Here is a 20,052-nt window from a genome sequence, read left to right as displayed (position 1 = left end):
CCCAGTAACCAGTTGATGGCTAATAATCATTTACTTACATTTTAAATTAGCTGTACTATACCAGTGTTCTAATAATGTGAGATTAGAACTGGGTGTTCTAATCTCCAGATTTCCTATGACTACATGTTTTAAACAAATTTTAAAAGTTTATATACATTATTATAATGGTCCAGCAGTAGACTGGTATGTGGGATTTGCTCATCTTTGCATGACATTATCACATGAATGAAAATGTCAAACAGGATTATTTTTCTTGTTTTTAAATAACAATGAAGGTCAGATCCACTAAGAAATATCATGTATTAAGTTTTGCCTGTACCAAAAATATGTGATATTAGAATTTGTTTGCTTACGATTCTTTGCTGGATTAGTTAAGCATATAGATGTTAAATGTGGCTCATTCTGGGCAAAACAGGGAGATCCACAGCAAAATAAAAACTTTAACTCAAAGCTGAGCCAACAACAAACAAATCTGTGGGTGTTTCCATAGGACATGTGGCACAAACAAAGGATAAGTGCAACGCAATTAAATGAAAACAAATTTGGATGCGTGAAAGACACCAGCCGTTCAGGTTGGGGGAGAGAGAGAGACATCTTGGGAGGAAAACAACTTTTTTAGACCCTTAAACAGATGAAGACATTCCTCGGTGATGACGAGGCATAGATAATGACCTGAAAGGAGGAAACAGAAGGCAGGCCAAACAAGGACCCCAGGCCATCACATAAAATATAACTGTATTATTACAAAAGTTATTAAAACGTATGAATGAATCAAAGTAATTTGAATGTTTTTCACGTAGAGCACAAAGGGTTTCATCCCCAACATGTTTTTCTTTTCTTTCTTTTGTTTTGACTTTAGAAACATTAACTTGAGATGAACAACAACGCACGACATATTACGCAGTGTATGTATGACTTCATCAGTCTTTCACATCATTCTGGAGGAATTTTGACCCACATTTATTAACAAGAATTCATTGGGGTTTGCAGCATTTATTTATTCACAGGTCTCTTACGGTCCCGCCACAGCATTTCAGTCTGTTAGGGTTCCTTGCCCCATCGCCCCTCGCTTTCTCACTCTTTCTCTCACCCCTCACTCTCTTACTCTGTCTCTCACCCCTCACTTTCTCACTCTTTCTCTCACCCCTCACTCTCTCACTCTGTCTCTCGCCCCTCGCTACTGTCCCTCGCTCTTTCCCTCACTCTGTCTCTCACTCTGTTCACTGGGTTTCGTCAGTCTGCGTCTCAGTGTGTGTGTTCCCGTACTTCCTGCTTTACTTTGATAGTCTCCTGCCTGGTGCGCCTCATGTTCAGTTTTGGGTCTTCCGGTCTCGTCTGTTAGATTGTTGCCAGCTGTGTTCCGCGGGTGTTTCCTCTCTGCCCTCATTCCCTCTCATGTATTTATTGTCCGTGTTTCCCTCCATCCAGTACTACGATCTCATTCATTCGCCAACTGTGTTTCTGCCCTTTTGCTTTCTTACAAAACAAGTCCAAATCATAACCCTGACACCACTGTGCTTAAAAGTTAGTTTAAGAGGTTTGTGCTGACATGACATGTGTGGCTATGTTTTTCTCCAAACTCTGTGTCTGTGTATTTTGGCCAGATATCTCCACTTTGATCAGATCTGCCTGAAGGACATTGTTCCAGAAGTTTTGATGCAAATTTATGAATCTAAGCACTTCTCTGACCATTGTATGGTCTGACCTTTGGGTGAATTTGCTGGTACATCCTCTCCTGGGAATATCTGAAACTATCTTGATGGTTAGCCACATCTGAATAAGCTTTTTCACTGTAGAATGATGAACTTCAAATTGTTTGGAAATGGCCTTATAAACCCTGCTAGATTGATGTCTTTCCTCAGTGGGATCCTAGTAAGACAGCTGAATCATCCAGACCTACAAATGTCTAAAACTTTTGCTTTTATTGACATGCTCACACTTGAAATGGATTTTTTTCTTAGTTAGGTACTAGGTGGGTGCTACTTACCTGCTTAATTCCTGTAGTAGCACTAAAGTCGTATTTAGTTTTTCACACACTGTTGCATTTTGGCTTAATTTTTGTTAAAGACATGATAACACAGTCTAATGTGACCGTGCATGGCCCAGATTATGTTTTTTAGATTAATTGTCATGCATTTCTTTTTTCTGATTGCACATACTATACATACAGCTCTTAAGGGAACACACAAGCTATCAAAATGTTGATTTTCGACACCAGGACTCTTAAATTATTATTTTTCCCCTCAACAAATTACACAATGTATGTCAGTTAAGATTTTTAACTGGAATATTTCATTCATCAAGATTTAATGAAAGGCAACAGATGGGACACAACAGGTCTGCAGATGAATTCATAGACGTTTGTTCTACTTTAGCAGAGAACAAACAGCATTTCAAGTGATTCACAGGATGCTGCAGTGTTTTGTTTTTCCCTTTAATCCCAGCCTCCCTGTGTGTATATTTATCACAGTTGTCAAACAGGACTGTCTTCAGCTTTCAGATTACAGACAGAAAGTGAGAGAGGAAACAAAGGCAGAGGAAGAAAATGAGATGGAAACACTGTCTATGTGTGTGTGTCTGTATGTGTGTGTGTGTGTGTGTTTGCAAGAAGGATTCCAGTTTAATCTATTTTAGGTGCACGAGGGATTTCACAGAATGGCTGCTGCGAAAGCCGAGACGCTGAGAAATATTTAGCGCTTGCTTTCGGCTATGAATACTTTCAACCAATTTTCATTCTTTACGATTTTCAGTTATTACTGTAATCTGACCAACTAGACTCGATCAGCTGCAACGCAAGGAGTGTCATCTGTTTCAGAGGATGGATTTATCATGAAGTACCTACAGAGTTTGTCTTTCAGGTCTCGTCTGCAGCCAGAGCACAGTAAATAATTACAGCAGAAAGAACTGATGCTCACATATAATCACTTCAGGGGATTGAAACCTGCCCACACTCTCTCTCTCTGTCACACACACACACTTCATTGATGTTTATCATGGTCTGGTTGATCTGTACTGAGCTGTTCGCTTACTACAGCAAAAAGAAAAATAACAAAGCCAGCAATGTGTGGGAGCAAAAGGAACAAAGTATCATGAGACATCAAAGAGGTGGGTTTTCACAATATGCATGTTCACAGGGACACTTTACATGCAGCAATTACTTTTTAAAGTGCAACAAGAACTGCAAAACAACTGCACCTCAGAAAGTGACTTGACCGGAAAAAAATAAGCGAGATGTGCAGAGACCTGTGAAACCAATAAGAAAATTAACTCCTGATTCTCGTCATTCACTCAGACCAGGAGGTGTCCTCTCTGAAATAGACGTATCCACTTAACATTTGAAGATTTCTTGATCGCTTATAGTCAAAAATACAGTAAAAACACATTCGTTTGATCTGTATGTGAAGTGTTGTTTCTCTGGGATCAGATTCATAGATGTTAATATTGAGAAATATTAATTTTCTCTTAATACTGAGTAATGTACACATGTTAAACTTATGCATATATTAAGAAGTGACTCAGATTCATTTCAGCTGTTTTCAGTGTATGATTTCTCCTGTCTGCTGATATCAACAGAATAGAAATAAACTTACAAAATCACTCAGTGTATTAATAAATCAGTCTTGAATAGCATACATACTGTTTGCATACAGAACTAAGAGAACTGGAGCTCATGTTAATATTCAGGTCATGGTTATTTATTATTAAACCAATAAAACATGTAAATAGTCGGTTGGGTGGCTGGGTGGTTTGTTTTTCTACTGCTCAGTAGGTTGGTTGGTTGGCCAGGTGATTGGTCTGTTATTTGGTTGCTCAGTCAATCAGTCAGTCATTTGGTTGGTAGTCTGCTAGCCTCGGGTCTAATTTCTCAAAACTAGTACATACCAGTACTACAGTAATATTTTGTCTGTGACATTAGTGTTAGGTGGTTAGGCATCATGCATAATGACATTTTTGTGGATATAAATTACATGCTCTTGTTGTTTAATGAAAACTATACAATGCTTTTCTAACATGTTATATGTGCATAAACTCTACAAATCAGTCATTTTAGCCTGTTGGTTTGTGGTTGCTAGGAAACATACAAATTGTAATGAAAATTGTATGCAAACGTTTGAAAAAGAAGAGCTTTATCCATACATCTGTCTGCTTCCCAGGTGTTTGGTGGCTGATCCAAGCTTGCACGACTTCCACTTTTCAATACTAACAAGCTCATTGTGACATCACTAGTCTAGTCCAATCATCTTTCTGCCCACCTTCTTCATGCCAATCAGCCTCCACTCTCCATGCTTTAAATCACACTGCGCATCTGTCATTCTCCCTGGGAGACACTTTTGTGCAACCCACCTACTCCCTGTTTCCACCTCTCTCGTGTTACTGAGGCTCCATCCAAGTCTACATCTTCATCTCCACCACCAGCGTCTAGACTCAGATGGGTCCTGCACTAATCCCTGTCACAGCTGGGATTCCCTTCGGCTGTGATGGGCAATCGGAGTCTAATCAGCAAATACCTTAATTGAATTCTGTATATCAATAAATCATGTTCAGTTCCTTCTAATTCTCTCTCCTCATTGAAATGTCTGACATAGATTAAAACCTTCAGGAGCCTAAAGCTGTGTCGACACTGGAAGCAATTGGCAGCAACATGATGACCAAAGACTGAAAGTCAGTGACATTTGACGACCAACCACAATAAACATGATGAGTGAATTGCTTCTGATGTACCTGTCACAAATTAAATTTTAAGATATCTTTATATAATACCTGGATGTGTAGCTGAAACCAGATCTGTACCAAAAGCTCACATCAAATAACTTCAAATCTGACATCTCCTAAAACCCGAAAACACCCCACCTCCAGTTGTGATGACTTTTTTTTTACCATTTTACTTAGTATTCAGGTGAAGGAAAGCAAGGTACCATAAACACTTCTGTGGCTATTTGCTGACTAATTGACATTATGTCAGCATATTTTATGGATTAGCTGCATGTGACTAATCACTTTAAGCACCTCCTGTTGCAGCGAGTGAAACTGATACAGACTAAAGCTATCAATGTCACAGCATTTGCCAGTCTGACTCCCTGCTGTGTGCGTCACCCCTCACTAAGGTCTCAGTGTTGCTCAAGTTCAAAGTGAAAGCACGGCACGCACACACAGACACACACACTCGTACGCACACAGATGAAACGACCTTTTGGGCTCATTCCCTTCTAATCCATTTAGCGGTGTCTACCTTCTGCCCACACACCAACACAGACAGCTCCTGTCTGAAATCAGGGACATTTATGGTGTTGGCATTTGGTGTGTGTGTGCATATATATGTGTGTGCAGTCTTTTTTTAACAAACAGTTGTTGCAACATTTAGATTATTTCTGGCGTGATGAAAGTAATTTTTTTTTTTTTGAAGACGCTGTTTGAGAGCTGGAAGAGATTCTCCTCTTAATAAACAAACAGCACATATATTTTTATTTGTTTATTTCTTGTCTTGTGGGGTTTTATCTCAGCTTGTTTTAGCTTTGTTTGTTCTGTTGTTGTTGTTCCTCTGTGGCTGTCAGGCATTGTTCTCGATGCATGCGCTGGCTTTCTGTTTCTCTGTGATCGAGGCAGACTTTGATGCAGTTAAACAACTGAGGCAAAGGTTCAGCTTTCCTAGTTCATGCCACTTTTTTGCTAACTAACTAACTCTCAGCATCAGTCGCTGTCTCGCTTTGTAGTGCTTGTCAGGAAAGAAACAGAGGTGGAATCTGAGATAAGTCATAGAGATCTGTGAAGTATTTTGGGGATCGCCTGGTTAGAGGGGAAACAATACAGTAGAATACTGTGAGTCAGAAAGCATCTTTCATTTCATGAAACATCATCCACAGTATGAGGAGACAGTCATCAACACAGGCTGATGATACGCTGGGTGTGCTGTACACGTCTCACCGTGCTGCATTGTCAGGAGCATATGATAGGATTTAGACTGACAGTGCAGATATGTTACTTTGCATCCACAGCTCAACATCATGAGCATGATGGTTAGTGCAACCACTGAGACTCAGGGCAAACAAGGGTTTTCAGAGGGGTTTTCAAAACAGGGCATTTCAATGCACTGTAAAATAGAAATGTAAACAGAATGTAATAATTTGCAAATCATATAAACCTCCAAATTAATTTAAAAAGAACCGCAGAAAATTGCATGCTAATTTTAAATGTGATCAAAGTAAAATGTTTTTAAAAAATGAGACAGGGCCATGTTTACCACAGTGTTGCGTCACTTTTTTTTCTAACCACCTCTCTGTAACTGCCTCAAAACTGAGGAGAGCAATTCCTGGTAGTTAAAAACTGGAAAAAAAATATCTCTGAGCTGCATTTGGTGTCATGTGTTTCTAGTGGGTGGCAGGTCTGGACCGCACGCTGGTTTAAAGTGAAGCAATGATGTTGTAATGTGTGCAGAATGTGGTTTGATAGTGTCTTGGTGAAATAGGCAAGGCCCTCTCTGATAACTGCCTACATAGAAGAATATCCAAAATTCATATTGCACTGGGACTTTAGGTCTAGCTAGCCTTACACCGCCACCTTCATTAGCTCATCCAGCTGAAGGAGTGATGAGCTTATGCAATGGCGTCTCAACAATTCACAAGAATTGCTGCTCATCCCAGACTGTCAGTCTGATTTTTGTGAAACCTGCACACAATGATCACCTAATGGGTCTTCACCCAAACTTTTCTCAAGGTCAAGCTCATATTTGCTGGTCAGATTTATCATAATTATGACTGTTTGTGAGCCTCCTTGACTTTAATTCTAATTAGTTTGTAAAGTTCAGTCAATTTTTCACCTGCTTGCTGCACATCACACATCACAACCTGTGAATTGTGAAGGATCATGAAGCCAATGAGCTCCTACATCATTGAGAATCTGGTTTTAGAGATTCATGGAAAGACTTTTTACCTTGAGCCATTTCAGTGTCTGATGTTTGGTTGAGGACTACAATCTGTGATGGGATGATTGATGGAAGTTTTTTAGCCCCTTTCCTGTTTTCATCGTGTCTTGTATGCCTTGTACAGTACTTGATTCAAGACACAGATGTAACAACATTATTTCTGCCCATAATTCAAACTTGTGCCTAGTAGATTCCTGAAAGTGAGCAAGTGAGTCCATCTCAGGCTGAATATGAACTAGATCTTATATATAGCAATGTGTAGTCCTTTGAAACATTACAGCTGCAGTCAAGTCAAAGGTTTGTGTCTTTGGCTCCAATCAGCTGAAGGTCAAAGCAGACTGTATGTCAGTCTCGATCAGTCCAAACTCGCACACTCTGTGACTCAGAGTACTTCAAGAACGGCAATGATAGGGTAGGAGTGGCACAGAGCACCATCATGAGTATCATCTCTTTATGCAAACTTAAACAACTGCAGTGTCCCTCACGTTGCATTCTGCAGCTCAGTGAAGTGCAGCTTGAAAAATGTTCTGTTTTTACAGACGCTTTGGGAGCTTTGGTTTATGGTCACAGTGTTGCTGTCACTGGATGTTGCAGACAAATGACTGAAAACTTTGAAGATGTTGATCTAGTGACTACATTGTGTGTGTTCCTGTGTACTTCCTGTGTTTTACTTTTGTTCCACTTTATATTTTATATGTGTGCGTTCCCACCGCAGGCTTTGTTCCTCTCATCACTGTGGGGATCCTGCTCTGTGAGCCTCTTCCTCTGGCTTTTCCTCTTGTTTTTTCTTTACCCACCCTAATTATATTTTGATTTCAGTTTTCCTTTGTTGTCATTTAGGATTTAAGTTTGGGCGTTGTTTTTCTCTTTCTGCAATGCAGTCAGGGAGTTGTTGATCCTTTAGGACTTCTAACTTTGATGAAGAGGAGCACAAAAACACTTAATTTGACTTTTTAGGCTTACTTATATTGACTTGCATTAGTTAATATTCACTGTAGATTACAATAATGTGGCAAAACAGAGATTTGTCTGACTCTCATCTTCATTAAAATGTCTGCCCCCTTACTTTCTTTTCCTCTTTGGCACTGGGTGCATCCCCACAAGAGATCTGCTAAACTCTATTCCACACTTGACTTGGGCTTAAAATGGAGTGACTAAGCACAGATTTAATATTGGACTTATAGCTACTTAGCAATGGAAAGTACAAACTGTCAGCTTTCCTCTGATATATAAAAACTTGTCAAGTTAGCAACTCGGTTTGTTTGCAGCAATAAAATGTAAAAGCTTTCTCTAATAACATGCTGACTGCTTGACTGCACCTCCATCACGAAAGCTAAAGTGTGATTTTATTTTTGAGAGGTCTTTATTTTGTGTGTGTGTGTGTGTGTGTGTGTGTGTGTGTGTGTGTGTGTGTGTGTGTGTGTGAGAGAGAGAGAGAGAGAGAGAGAGAGAGAGAGAGAGAGAGAGTGAAGGAGAGAGAGAAAGCTGAGGAAGAAGGGACACTAAAGAAGGGATATTGGGGAGAGGAGCTCTACGCTCTGCCGGCCAAATATAAAGGCTTATAAAGGCTACCAGTCAACATGCATGACCTATTTACGGTCAGGCACACTGCCACACAAATACACACCAAACCACAATGATGTTATTTTCCCTGCAGTTATTTGGGAAGAGTGCGTGGTGTTTATAATCAGACTAACCTGACTGTATAAAGCAGGTGAAACAACCGGTGTCTGAAACATCTGGCTGTGGTCATCAGTGTCTTGCCTGTGCAGTGGCTGAGAAAAAATGTTGCTCCAAAACATCTGCTCATTAGGTCAGCCATCAAAAATTTAGTTATTTTTAGCTTCTGGGCTGTTTCTCCTTCCATTCTTCATGTTTTTTTCTCCTTGGACAGCTGGCCTGTGACTCTATCTTCCTCGCTGGCTACAGCTGTGGGATTTGCCCTTTTGTTACCATAACATCTGGAAGATGATAATTTGCAGGTTGTATGGCAGCTTTAGGGACTCCTGTTGTGATTTCCGTGCATGTCCACTGTCCAGGTGCAGGATAAGCTGTAAGACTGAGCTTTTAAACTTTGAGGGACAGGCTGCTAATCTAAAAGAAAGCAACTAAAGCAACAATATATAAAAATGTTCTTTTCAGTATGTGGCCTGGGAGTCAGAGTAAAGGTGTGTATTTATCACCTGCTCACCAGATGATGCGCAGAGCACTGGGCCCATGTGCCTGATAGAGAGTGTGTGTGTTAAGGAATCCAAGTCTGTCCTTGAGCCAAGCAGTAAGGACCTTGTCTGCCTTGACGATGTAAGCTCAGTGATTCATACTGTGACTCTGCCACTGACCCGTAGGATGACTCTCATGGGGGTGCGGAGACAGGCTGCATCCATCACAATGCCAAAGAGCTGGGCAAGATGTACACTAACACACACGGAGACACTGGATACACTAAGTGAAGAGTTTATAGTCGTGCAGTGGGCTATGTATGGGAACAGCTGTGTGTAGAGCTGAATGTCTGCCCAGCAACCATGCCCATGCAGGCCCACAGTGGGTAGCTGTGAGGCTGTGTGGGCAACCTGCATCTATTCCACATGGGACCGAAATGGGCTCACAGTAGTTTTGCCCTATGGGGCCCTCTATGGTTTTGTATGTGCAAACCCTGCCCAAACCCAAAATCTATATTAGTATTTTTGCCCTTTCTGGCCCCAAGAGGGAATTCTGTGGGTAGCCCAATATAGGCTGTCTATAGAAAACACATGTAGGGCCCATATAGGCTATCCCATGTGGAGTCTGTGTGTTAGGAAACACAAGAAAGGGAAATGTGACAATTGTGGAAAAATAGTGTCAGAATTATGAGGCTGAGATAATGCAACTGATTCAAAACATCAGTAAACTCTGGTATCAGAGAATATTCTAATTTCTAAAACATACTAAAATGTTATGCAGAGGATTTGAGTGGAAGGCTGGTTGGTTGGTTGGTTGATTGGTTGGTTGGTTGGTTGGTTGGTTGGTTGGTTGGTTGGTTTTGAGTGAGTCTCTATAGTAAAGTAGTTTACACACTTGCCTAATAAGCAATAAATCCCGTGGGAGAAAGTACAAATCCACAGGGCATCTAAAGGGCATCTGGTGTAAAACTCTGCTAAATGAAGCGTGCAGCTCTACCTGTTGTGGTGACCTCCTTTTTATTAAATGAGCAGCTGATAGTTGTTTTCTTCTTTGTTGTAAATGATATTCTGGTTCACACTCCACACCAGTTGGTATCGCTAATGTACCTGTCATTAGCTTGCCCCAAGCCGTGGTCTGGGTTTAGGACCAGAAGCAGCAGCTCAGGTGCAGGTGCCTATATTTATTGACAGGAGTACAAATCAACTCTTTTGGTGGTGACATGAACCCAAACTGTTGGTAAAACTAACAAAACAAACCTGATAGTGCAGGGAGGTCAGATGTGACCTATATGGAGAGACGTTGGGAGACTGAGGGCCTGTGCGTCTTCCCAGACGAACCAGCAAGGACAAAGGCACATCTTCGCTAGATGACTAAAATTTAACTCAAAGAACACAGGTAAGATTACACATCTGGGAGTGATTAACGTGACAAAAAGGAGGCAACTTCAAATGATTCATAAATCACAAGAACTGGACTATAAAACAGGAAACTTTATACACAAGGATCAAACATCTCAGAGGACCGTGACTTAACACAGGAATAGATGGGCAGAACAGATTAAACATTGTTTTAGAAGGAACAGAACCAATATCACCATAATTGAAAACACAAAATCCTGGGTCATGATCCTGAGTCCACGACTCAGTGATTTTGTGTTTGTGTATTTATTGCATTATTTTCACTGTTATTTCTGGGCTGTTTTGGGATGGTTTGTGCTTTGGGTTTTAGATACTGGGTTTGTGCCCCTCTGTTGGTCTCTTTGTTAGTGTTCAACCTGTCACTGTTGGTTAATCAGGGGACCTGTCTCTCCCCCATGTGTGATTTCCAGAGTGACCCTCTATTTCACGTTATACTGTGTGTTTCCCACAGTTCCCCACACAGGCTCTGTGTTCATTCTTCGCTGTTGTCTCGTCAGAATTTTAACTGCTGTCCTTTTCTGCCATCCCTGTTCAATATCTCCCATTAACCTTATGTCTTAACAGGTTTGTTGAGCAATTTCACCCAGTTTGGGTTTATGTTCTGTCCTGCCCTCACTTCTGTTATCTTCACTGTAAATAATCCTCCACTTGCATCTCCATCACCGTCTGCATTTTCAAGATATTTTGATTTTTTTTATCACACGAAGAATGCCTGCCCCAGTTGAATGTTGTCTTTCATCCTGACAGCAGTCAGACTGTATAATCCACACATACAATAGATACCTGCAAAAATGTACGTGTGTATTATCACTCCCACTACACCTTTTCCAAATATGAAAAATTCTCTGTGGGTGTATTTACTCTATATAGAGACAATTTGTGAATGGTAGAAATAAACGCTTGTATAGTTTTTTGCCTTTTTTTTATTTGTGCACTTTGTCCTTCTGTGTGGAGCTAACATGTGCTTCCTGTGTTTGCATGGGTTCTCTCTGAGTCCACAGAGTCCAAAGATATGCAATTAGTGGGGTTAGATTGACTGGTAATTCTAAATTGCTCATAGGTGTGAATCTCAGTGTGAATGGTTGTCAGTCTCTCTGTGTTAGCCTTGCAACAGACTGGCAACCTGTCCAGGGTGTACCCCATCTCTCGCTCTATGCTAGCTAGGATAGGCTCCAGCACCCCAGCTGAAAGAATGGATGGATTTCTATTTTTTATTTCTTGCTGACACTTGTGCTGCTGTAGCAGTGTGGGATTAATAAAGTCTGTGTCCCTGCCCACCAGCCTCTAGGCATGTGTGATTAAGGGTTAAAGATGTAAAAATAATGACCAAAAGCACTACTTTGTAACTTCGCGGTTCCCTTAAAATACGTTCCAGATAGCGTCCAGTAATTTGTGTCACTAGAGAAAAATCATTTCATGTTATTCAGATGATAGTTGATGGGATGCAATCTAAATCTTTAGCAGGGTAAAAGGTGCAAGAAGGAGAAAAATCATCAGTGTTTCCACAACAGTCACCCTGAAGACACGAGGACACAGAACCTGATTTGTGATTTAATCTCATTATTTCAGGACTTTGATAGAGTTCTGCTAGTTTTTCTGATCTCTCTGTTTTTCTCCTGGGCACTATTCCACCGAGTTTGCCGCTCTGTTGTTGTGGTCATGGTGAGTTGCTGATGGTTGACAGTGCGAGGCCGAGTTGCTGCTGAGAAGTGGGTCAGTCTGTTTCTGCACAGCAGCTTCTCTGTGTTTTGAGTTTTGTCTCCCAGCGAAAGGAGAGATTGTGCCAGATTTCTACCAGATTGTTCAGATATGGGATCTGTAAACACAGTGTTTTCCAGGCCTGTCAAAAATTGAAGGACTTATCCACCTTGAGGCTTAGTAGATGAGACAGAATCTCTGGAGGATTTTTTTTTTCCTACAGCTTGTGTTTGTGTGATTTTGTGTGAAAAGTATGTGCATATGTGTGCATAGAATTTGTCAGCCGTCATTTATATTTAGCTTAAATCCCATTTCATCCTGTTTGATCCCATTGATGCCAATGCATTGAAACAGTCGGATATGATTAGGCGTTTTAGAGGCTGTTTTCCTGTAAGAAATTTGAAGCAACAGCCTCATCGGCAAAAAGAGAGAGTCTAGCAACTTTTGGCTCTTTTAACTGTGTGGCTGGCCCTCTGAAAACTGCCCATTACGGACAAACCAACCCATATATTATTAATCTGTTCAGCTCTGCCTTCCTCCTCTGCCAGCATCAGAGTGCATTTTAACATGAAACAGCATCAGAGTGCATTTTAACATGATACTCCCTGGTGGTGATGATATATTTTCTCTCATATCCACTTGATCTGAAAAACAAACAAACAGTTTAACATTTGGGGGTTTTTGGTCAGTAGTTTTTGTTTGAGGGAAGAAAAAAACTTTCTTCTAGCCAAACTTTCTTTTTAAATGGCATCTTCCTAAAGTATGAAACTTCTGCTAGCTGGATGGACACAGAGCCGTGTTCCAGATCCAATGCCAGGTGCTCTTTGACTGTCTTCATGTTGAAAACAGTGTGTGGGAGAGATGACCGGCTGCCTGAAGGAATGCTAAAGCACAAATGATTCATCTCTTTTTCCCTCAAAGCATTTTTAATTCATACCCAGCAAAATGTCAAACTTGCATCAAAGCGTACCTGTTCGAATGCATGCAATGGCTCAAACACCTATTCCTCGTCACAGCGTGCATGGTTTCCACACACACTGTGATTATTAAGGAGCTCCATCTTTGTTTATGCACGGTGATTATAATAAATTCATTGTGTTTGTCAAAATGGAGCAGACAGCCTCGATGCTGGAAGGGGAGCGGAGGAGATGCAAGATGCATGAATTCAGCTGAAGCAAGAAGCTCCAGGCGTCCCAGTTCTCCAACTGAAACCACAGATAAATTAGTGAAAAGACAAATCTTCTAAACTATCTTAAAGCGCTCCTTGTTCCTGTGACGGGATCTCATCTGCTATGTTTAAGTGTTGTGTCACGAAATGCCCCAAATCTCCGCAGTAAACTCCTTTACTTAAACTGCTGGAGACATTGATAATTTACAACATTGTGGATTTAGGTCTGTTTTAATGAGCTTGGGAGCTGATAGGTTATATTATAGGCTCCATCTTTCTTTCTTACATCCTCTTTCCCTTCTTCATCACATATTTATTCCGTACTTGTTTTCTATTTCTCCCTTCACTTCTTTTCTGTAACTCCGGTTTTCCCTTTGTCTCGTCTTGCAGGTGTCTGGCGCACTCACCCTGCCTGTAACAGGCGAGGAGTCAGAGGACCAGGGCCATGACTGGCTCTCCTGGCCATGGTGGGCGTGCCTTAGTGCCATGGCCGAAGCTGTGGCGATGGGTCCTGGCGACTTCACTGGTTACCATGATAACCTTGACACTGCCAGGAAACAGCCACGCCTGTCCGCCACGGTGCGAGTGTTCAGCCCAGCTAAGGTCAGTGTCGTGCCAGCGACGGCGGCTCACCAACATCCCAGAGGGTATTCCTACAGAGACGCGGCTCCTGGACCTCAGCAAGAACCGGCTCCGCTGGGTGCAGGCGGGAGACCTGGCACCGTACCCACGACTGGAGGAAGTGGACTTCAGTGAGAACCTCATCTCCACCTTAGAACAGAATGCCTTCTCCACCCTCCAGAATCTTAAAGTGCTGAAGTTAAGGGGGAACCAGTTGAAGTTGGTGCCCATGGGAGCCTTTGCCAAGCTTGGCAATCTTACCAGCCTAGACCTTAGTGAGAACAAGATGGTGATTTTATTGGACTACACCTTCCAGGACCTGAAAAGTCTAAAACACCTGGAGGTCGGAGACAACGACCTGGTTTATATATCCCACAAGGTAAGCTCTTAAGCATCTGGCTAGTAGTGAACTGAGCTTATTGATGAAATGGGAAATGGATACAAGAATTTGCACTTTATTTAAAAAAAAATCCTGGTGTGACATTTTGGCAAAGTCTATTGGTTTTCCTTGCCAAGATAAAAACATTGATACCAGTTACACAGCATCCATGTAACACATTTCCAGCTTCCCCATGAATAAGTAAAAAAGCACTCAGCTCAGTGTTTGGTTTGTTACTTAGACTACATTTACACTACAGACACATCTGAATATTTTTTGTGTCAAAAAATAAAATGATACATTTAAATATTGTTTTATTGTTCAAATACTAACAAACAGCTTAACAGCAGCACACATTCAAATACAGTAGAGTGTGTAAAAATTGATTCTGTTACTTTTATTTGAATTTATTGTTTCTAATTACGTATTAAGAGATTAAGGCACTATTAAAACACCAACTATAGTTAGACCTCAGAGAAAACCAGAAACATGTCTCAGCACTTTTAAAACTCGTCATACTCAGAGCTGGTTGCTATGGCCACAAATCTGATATTTTCCTTTGAGAATGATTATGAAATATTAAAAATTAAACAAGTCTGTGTGTACTTTTCTTGGCATGTACCTCACATACAGTAGCAACAACAAAACGGTGTTCTGGTGAAATACTGAACCAACTTTTGTCTGTTTGTCTTACTTAAACATAAATAAATAAATATATATATGTTTATGTATAAGCAAACAGTGATTCCTAAATTCCCATTATGTTTTTCTTATCTCCAGGCATTCTCAGGTCTGCTGGGGTTGGAGGACCTCACAATAGAGCGCTGCAACCTGACATCCATCTCTGGTCAGACGCTGTCCTACCTCCGCAGCCTGGTCACTCTTCGCCTTCGCCACCTCAGCATCACTGCCCTGGAGGACCAGAACTTTCGCAAGCTATCAAGCTTGCGGGGTTTGGATATCGACCACTGGCCGTACCTGGAGTACATTTCCCCTCTTAGTTTTCAGGGCTTGGACCTCCACTGGCTCTCCATCACCAACACCAACATAACTTCTGTCCCCTCGGCCTCCTTTAAGAACCTTGTCCACCTCACCCACCTTAACCTGTCCTACAATCCAATCACCACATTAGAGCCTTGGGCCTTCAAAGACTTGCTGAGGCTGAAGGAGCTCATCATGGTAAGCACAGGTTTGATGACAGTGGAGCCCCATGCCCTCGGAGGCCTCCGACAGATCCGCGTGCTCAACTTCTCCTCAAACGACCTACAGACACTGGAAGAGGGCTCCTTCCATTCTGTCAACAGTCTGGAGACCCTCAGAGTGGACGGGAACCCCCTGATGTGTGACTGCCGTCTGTTGTGGATCCTGCAAAGGCGCAAGACCCTCAATTTTGACGGCAGAGTGCCGGTGTGTGCGGGGCCGGTGGAGGTGCAAGGCGTCAGCCTCAGCTCCTTCACCGATTCTGCACTCTTCGATCACTTCACATGCCAGAAACCTAAGATACGCAACCGAAAACTGCAGCAGGTAATGAATGGTGACGGTTTGTTAAACTTTCTACAACCATAAACAAGGTTGTTTTAAGGTTTTAAAATATTCCTACATATAGATTTCTGCTGTGCTTTTTTTAAACTTGTGTATTTATTCATCCGCTCACTCTTTTTCTCCAGATGATCGCTCGTGAAGGCCAAGCGGTGAGTTTTCTGTGTCGAGCCGAAGGAGACCCTCCCCCTTCTATTGTCTGGATTTCTCCACAGCGCAGGCGGATCACAACTAAGAGTTCAGGGCGCATTATAGTTCACCCAAGTGGCACCCTGGAGATCCGCTACGCCCAGCTCACTGACAGTGGGACATACATCTGCATAGCCAGTAACGCCGGAGGCAATGACACCTACTTTGCCACACTCACGGTGCGTGGCCAACCGCTGGATGCCGCCTCAGCCTTCTTTCTCAACCGCTCGCTGTACAGCAGCGAGTTCTTCAACGACACAAATCTAAACAGCACACGCGTTTTCCTCAAGTTCACCTTTGACCTGACCACCATCTTGGTCTCCACGGCAATGGGCTGCATCACGTTCCTCGGGGTTGTCCTCTTCTGTTTCCTGCTGTTGTTCGTGTGGAGCCGGGGACGCGGGCAACGCAGGAACAACTTCACAGTGGAGTACTCCTTCCGGAAATCTGAACCCGCCACTGGAAGCTCTTCAGGAGGGACCAGGAAGTTTAACATGAAAATGATATGAAACAACGCAGCCAGGGGTCCCTCGGGGGAGGCATGAGCACGTCCCATAAACGTGTTTGACACACGCAAACGCACACAGCCTCTGACTCGCAAAGAAGCTTGACAGCACAAGTCCCTGTCCGTGGCTCCACTCATTCGAGCACCCACAACAAAACCGGAGCCACTTCTCAATTTGGTCCGATTTGTGAACAAAAACAATCTGACCCTGATCTCTCAGCAGTTTTATTCAGCTTGTGGTCAAAATTTCCTTAAATTATACCTTAAGGAGTGCTAGCTACTTGTCATTTATGCTTAATAGGCACAGAAGAAAGAACATATAGGTGATAAGATGTAAATTGGCACGATCACTGGCCTGTGGAACAGTGATAGTCCTGTTTCTCATTTACTTTAATGAGAAATGATAAGGTTTCCTTTTTAATTTCAATTTCTCTTTTTTTTGTAGAGTCAGGGATTTGAAAAGAAATTCAGTACAGAGAGCTTCTGTCCATTAATTACTCTCTCTAAAGCCTGCCGTGCTGCTAATCATGCATGTAGCTTTAAGCTGTAAGTTTGTACCACTTATAAAAACACATAGCTTTGAAAGACAGTTAAATATGTTTTTCTATTTATTCTGACCACCGCTGAGGAGTAAGGATTACAAAGAGCAAAACGTTTTATGAATATTATCATATGGCCTTTGCTTTTATGCACAAAAGCTGAAAAATAATAAGATTTGCATAAAGCAAGAAAAAAAATCTGGCTTTTTCTTCTTTGTGAGGTTTTACAACATTAGCTGTGTGAGTTTGGGACGAGCGCACCGGCTGAGAGTTGCTGTAGCTGCCTGTGGCCCGGTGGGTTTGGTTTGAAAGTCGTGCCCACCGGTCACAGGCCACCACTGTAACCATGCCAACCAACACAGGAGGGACCAGGATGGTGGCCACAGGAGGGTTGCTGGGTAGAAGAGGAGGGTGACTTCTGTTCCCTCTGCCCTGCCTCCCCTTCGTGCTCTTCTTCAACACAAGAGGGTCAACCTGCCTCCTGCCCCTCGTCCCTGCTGTGTTGGTGGACACCCAACCCTACCAGCGCTGCCAGGGGGGAGCAGCCTGGCGAGTTGGTTCATACTTAGAGGCAGACAGAGGACACACGGTCCCACTAGGAGGTGTTCACATTAACGCACATAAACACCCTCATCCTACGAGTGGAAGGCGGCACACGTACAGCCTCTTTTCTCAGGAAAAGTGAAATAACTAGCCTACAGAGTGAGAATGGTTATGCATATTTACTCTGATAAACTGTAAAACATTCCAGCAATACTTTATGTGGAGCCATAAAGCTAAAAGTCCATTCTCCGAGAGAGAAGTGATGTGAATTCGTAAGTGCATAAGCTAAGCCATAGTTGTGTAGGTTGTATTTTTATACAGTAGTGTGTGCATGATTCAGTTATATAATTATTGCCACTGCCATCTTACAAGCTGTCGCAATGATCACAAGACCATCTGCTGTCACCGGGCTTGCATAAAGTTTCACCTCATAGCACGCACACACACGCACGCACACACTCAGAGGAGATAAAACCACATCGAGGTTATTTGGGCTGATAGGAACAACACTCAGCGACACACGGACCAATGAAAATCCACAAAGTGCGGCACTCGCTGCTCTCTGTCTGTCTCTCAGAGGGCCGGTGTGCGAATGTCTCTGCCCCCCTAGCCCAGTGCTTCCCCCCCTCCTCACCCACATCCCCCACACACCCCCACTGGGTCCTCCTTTGGGAGGGGTCCCTGGCTGGAGACCGAGGATTTAAAATGTAAATGAAGTCGTGTTAACCCTACCCACGCCATGTGCATCGTATAGTGGAGAGTAGTACTGTGGTTTTAAAATGGGAAAAAAAAAGACAAAAAGACAAAAAATGTTCTTGTTTTAAAGTGTTCTGTTTGTCCTTCAGTTTATTTTCTTTTTCTTTTTTTTCAGTTGTTGTTCTCTGTGACCTTTTGGCTGTTTACCGTTTTAATGTTCTTCGTCCTCCATGTGGGATTGTTCTCTTCTCAACACCTCATGCAGTAGCACCCTTTCAGATCTCAAGGTGCACGTAAGCCTAAAGCAGGCAGAGCATTAAGTTCATTCACAGCTGAGACTTGATCTAAAGCTGTTCTGTTGAGAAGAAAAAAATGTTTTCAAAGTTAAAAGATTAAACGGATAGTTACTAGTTACTAAAAGCTGTGAAATTAAAACTTTACACACTAAAGTAAATCATCGATTTACCATAGACTGTAAAACGCAGCCTGATTCACTCATCCTGATGACAGCTTTGGCTTATTGAATACTCAAATTTGACATTTTAGCTGCTGCCATTTTTTTTTTTTAAATGGACATGTCCATACATCACACTGTAATAATAAATGTGATGTTAACTTTAATTACATGAAAAACTGAGCAGCTCACACACTGCGGTGTCTTTTAAAACAACCAAATCCTGAATGAGAACAAATTAGAGGTGCGCCGATCGATCAGCTGGGGACAGGAATCGGCGGATTTTCAGCAGTGACCAGCCAATGAGCCTCATGTGTGGACGTTTCAGCATGCACAACACGTGCACAGCAGCATAGGCAAATAAGCAAAGTTCGCCAAAGTTAAACGCAGGGGAGGAACACCCCAAAAACTTTTGTAATGACAGACCTAATCAGATACTTCAATCACCAAGCTGAACATGAATATTTTAAAGAAACTAACAATGGAAAAGTGGATATAGCTAAAGCTATCCAGAGCTCAGAGAGCCTCGGTATGAGCAATGAATCAAAGCCACAAAAAAAGGGGGGAGAGAGAAATGGGTTGGTGTCCTGTTATCTGGTGAAATCCTGTTAAATATATATATATATATATATATATATATAATAATAATAATGATTAAAAATAATAATAAAATAAATGAAAGAACCAAAACATTTGTGGTGAGGTAAATATGTCTATTTACATATAGCTATCACTGCTAATGCCCCTTGGCATACCTTACAGGTATGGCCTCTAAACTCAAGAGAACGTTAAAGTAATGGAAAATATGTTAAAACTAAATGTTGTTTCATAGAATTAAAAAAGAAAACAAATAAAGAAAACCATGGTAGACTATGGATAAGCGGAAGAGGATGGATGGATGGATATAGCAATAACAAAAGGCCAAAAGATTAGTTAGATTGGAAAAATAGCTGCTATTTACACATGTCAGGGGTTGCAGAGGGTCTAACGGTGCTTTATATAGCAACTTAATGGTTTGAAAATCATTTCCCCCAGGTAAGAGACACCCTCAGACTCCTTTGCGAAATAAATCTTGCAAACTCCATTTTTGTGGCTTGTAACGAATGATGAAACCACAGCCTCTCTGTCAGAATGAATAACTGAACAGCTCTTAAAGATTCATGAGGCCGAACAAGAATAGATGAACAAATTAGCCTGTTTTTTTTTTGGTTTTTTGGGGGGGTT

The 20,052-nt window shown here is 41.9% G+C and overlaps 1 protein-coding gene across 1 annotated transcript in view; it reads left to right on the top strand.

The window, feature by feature from the left end:
- The window catches only part of LOC116318672 (leucine-rich repeat and immunoglobulin-like domain-containing nogo receptor-interacting protein 3), a 42,835-nt gene extending 23,381 nt beyond the window's left edge, over positions 1 to 19,454 (top strand). The window contains exons 2-4 of the mRNA XM_031737761.2: positions 13,754 to 14,363; positions 15,144 to 15,887; positions 16,031 to 19,454. Coding sequence (XP_031593621.2) covers positions 13,809 to 14,363; positions 15,144 to 15,887; positions 16,031 to 16,600 — 1,869 coding nt within the window. The 5' untranslated portion in view covers positions 13,754 to 13,808 and the 3' untranslated portion in view covers positions 16,601 to 19,454. The remainder of the gene's footprint in view (positions 1 to 13,753; positions 14,364 to 15,143; positions 15,888 to 16,030) is intronic.
- The last annotated feature ends 598 nt before the right edge of the window (positions 19,455 to 20,052 follow it).

Source organism: Oreochromis aureus, linkage group 18 (genome assembly GCF_013358895.1).
Source record: "Oreochromis aureus strain Israel breed Guangdong linkage group 18, ZZ_aureus, whole genome shotgun sequence".
In the NCBI taxonomy this organism is placed as follows: Eukaryota; Metazoa; Chordata; class Actinopteri; order Cichliformes; family Cichlidae; genus Oreochromis; species Oreochromis aureus.
This window is presented reverse-complemented; position numbering and strand designations above follow the sequence as displayed.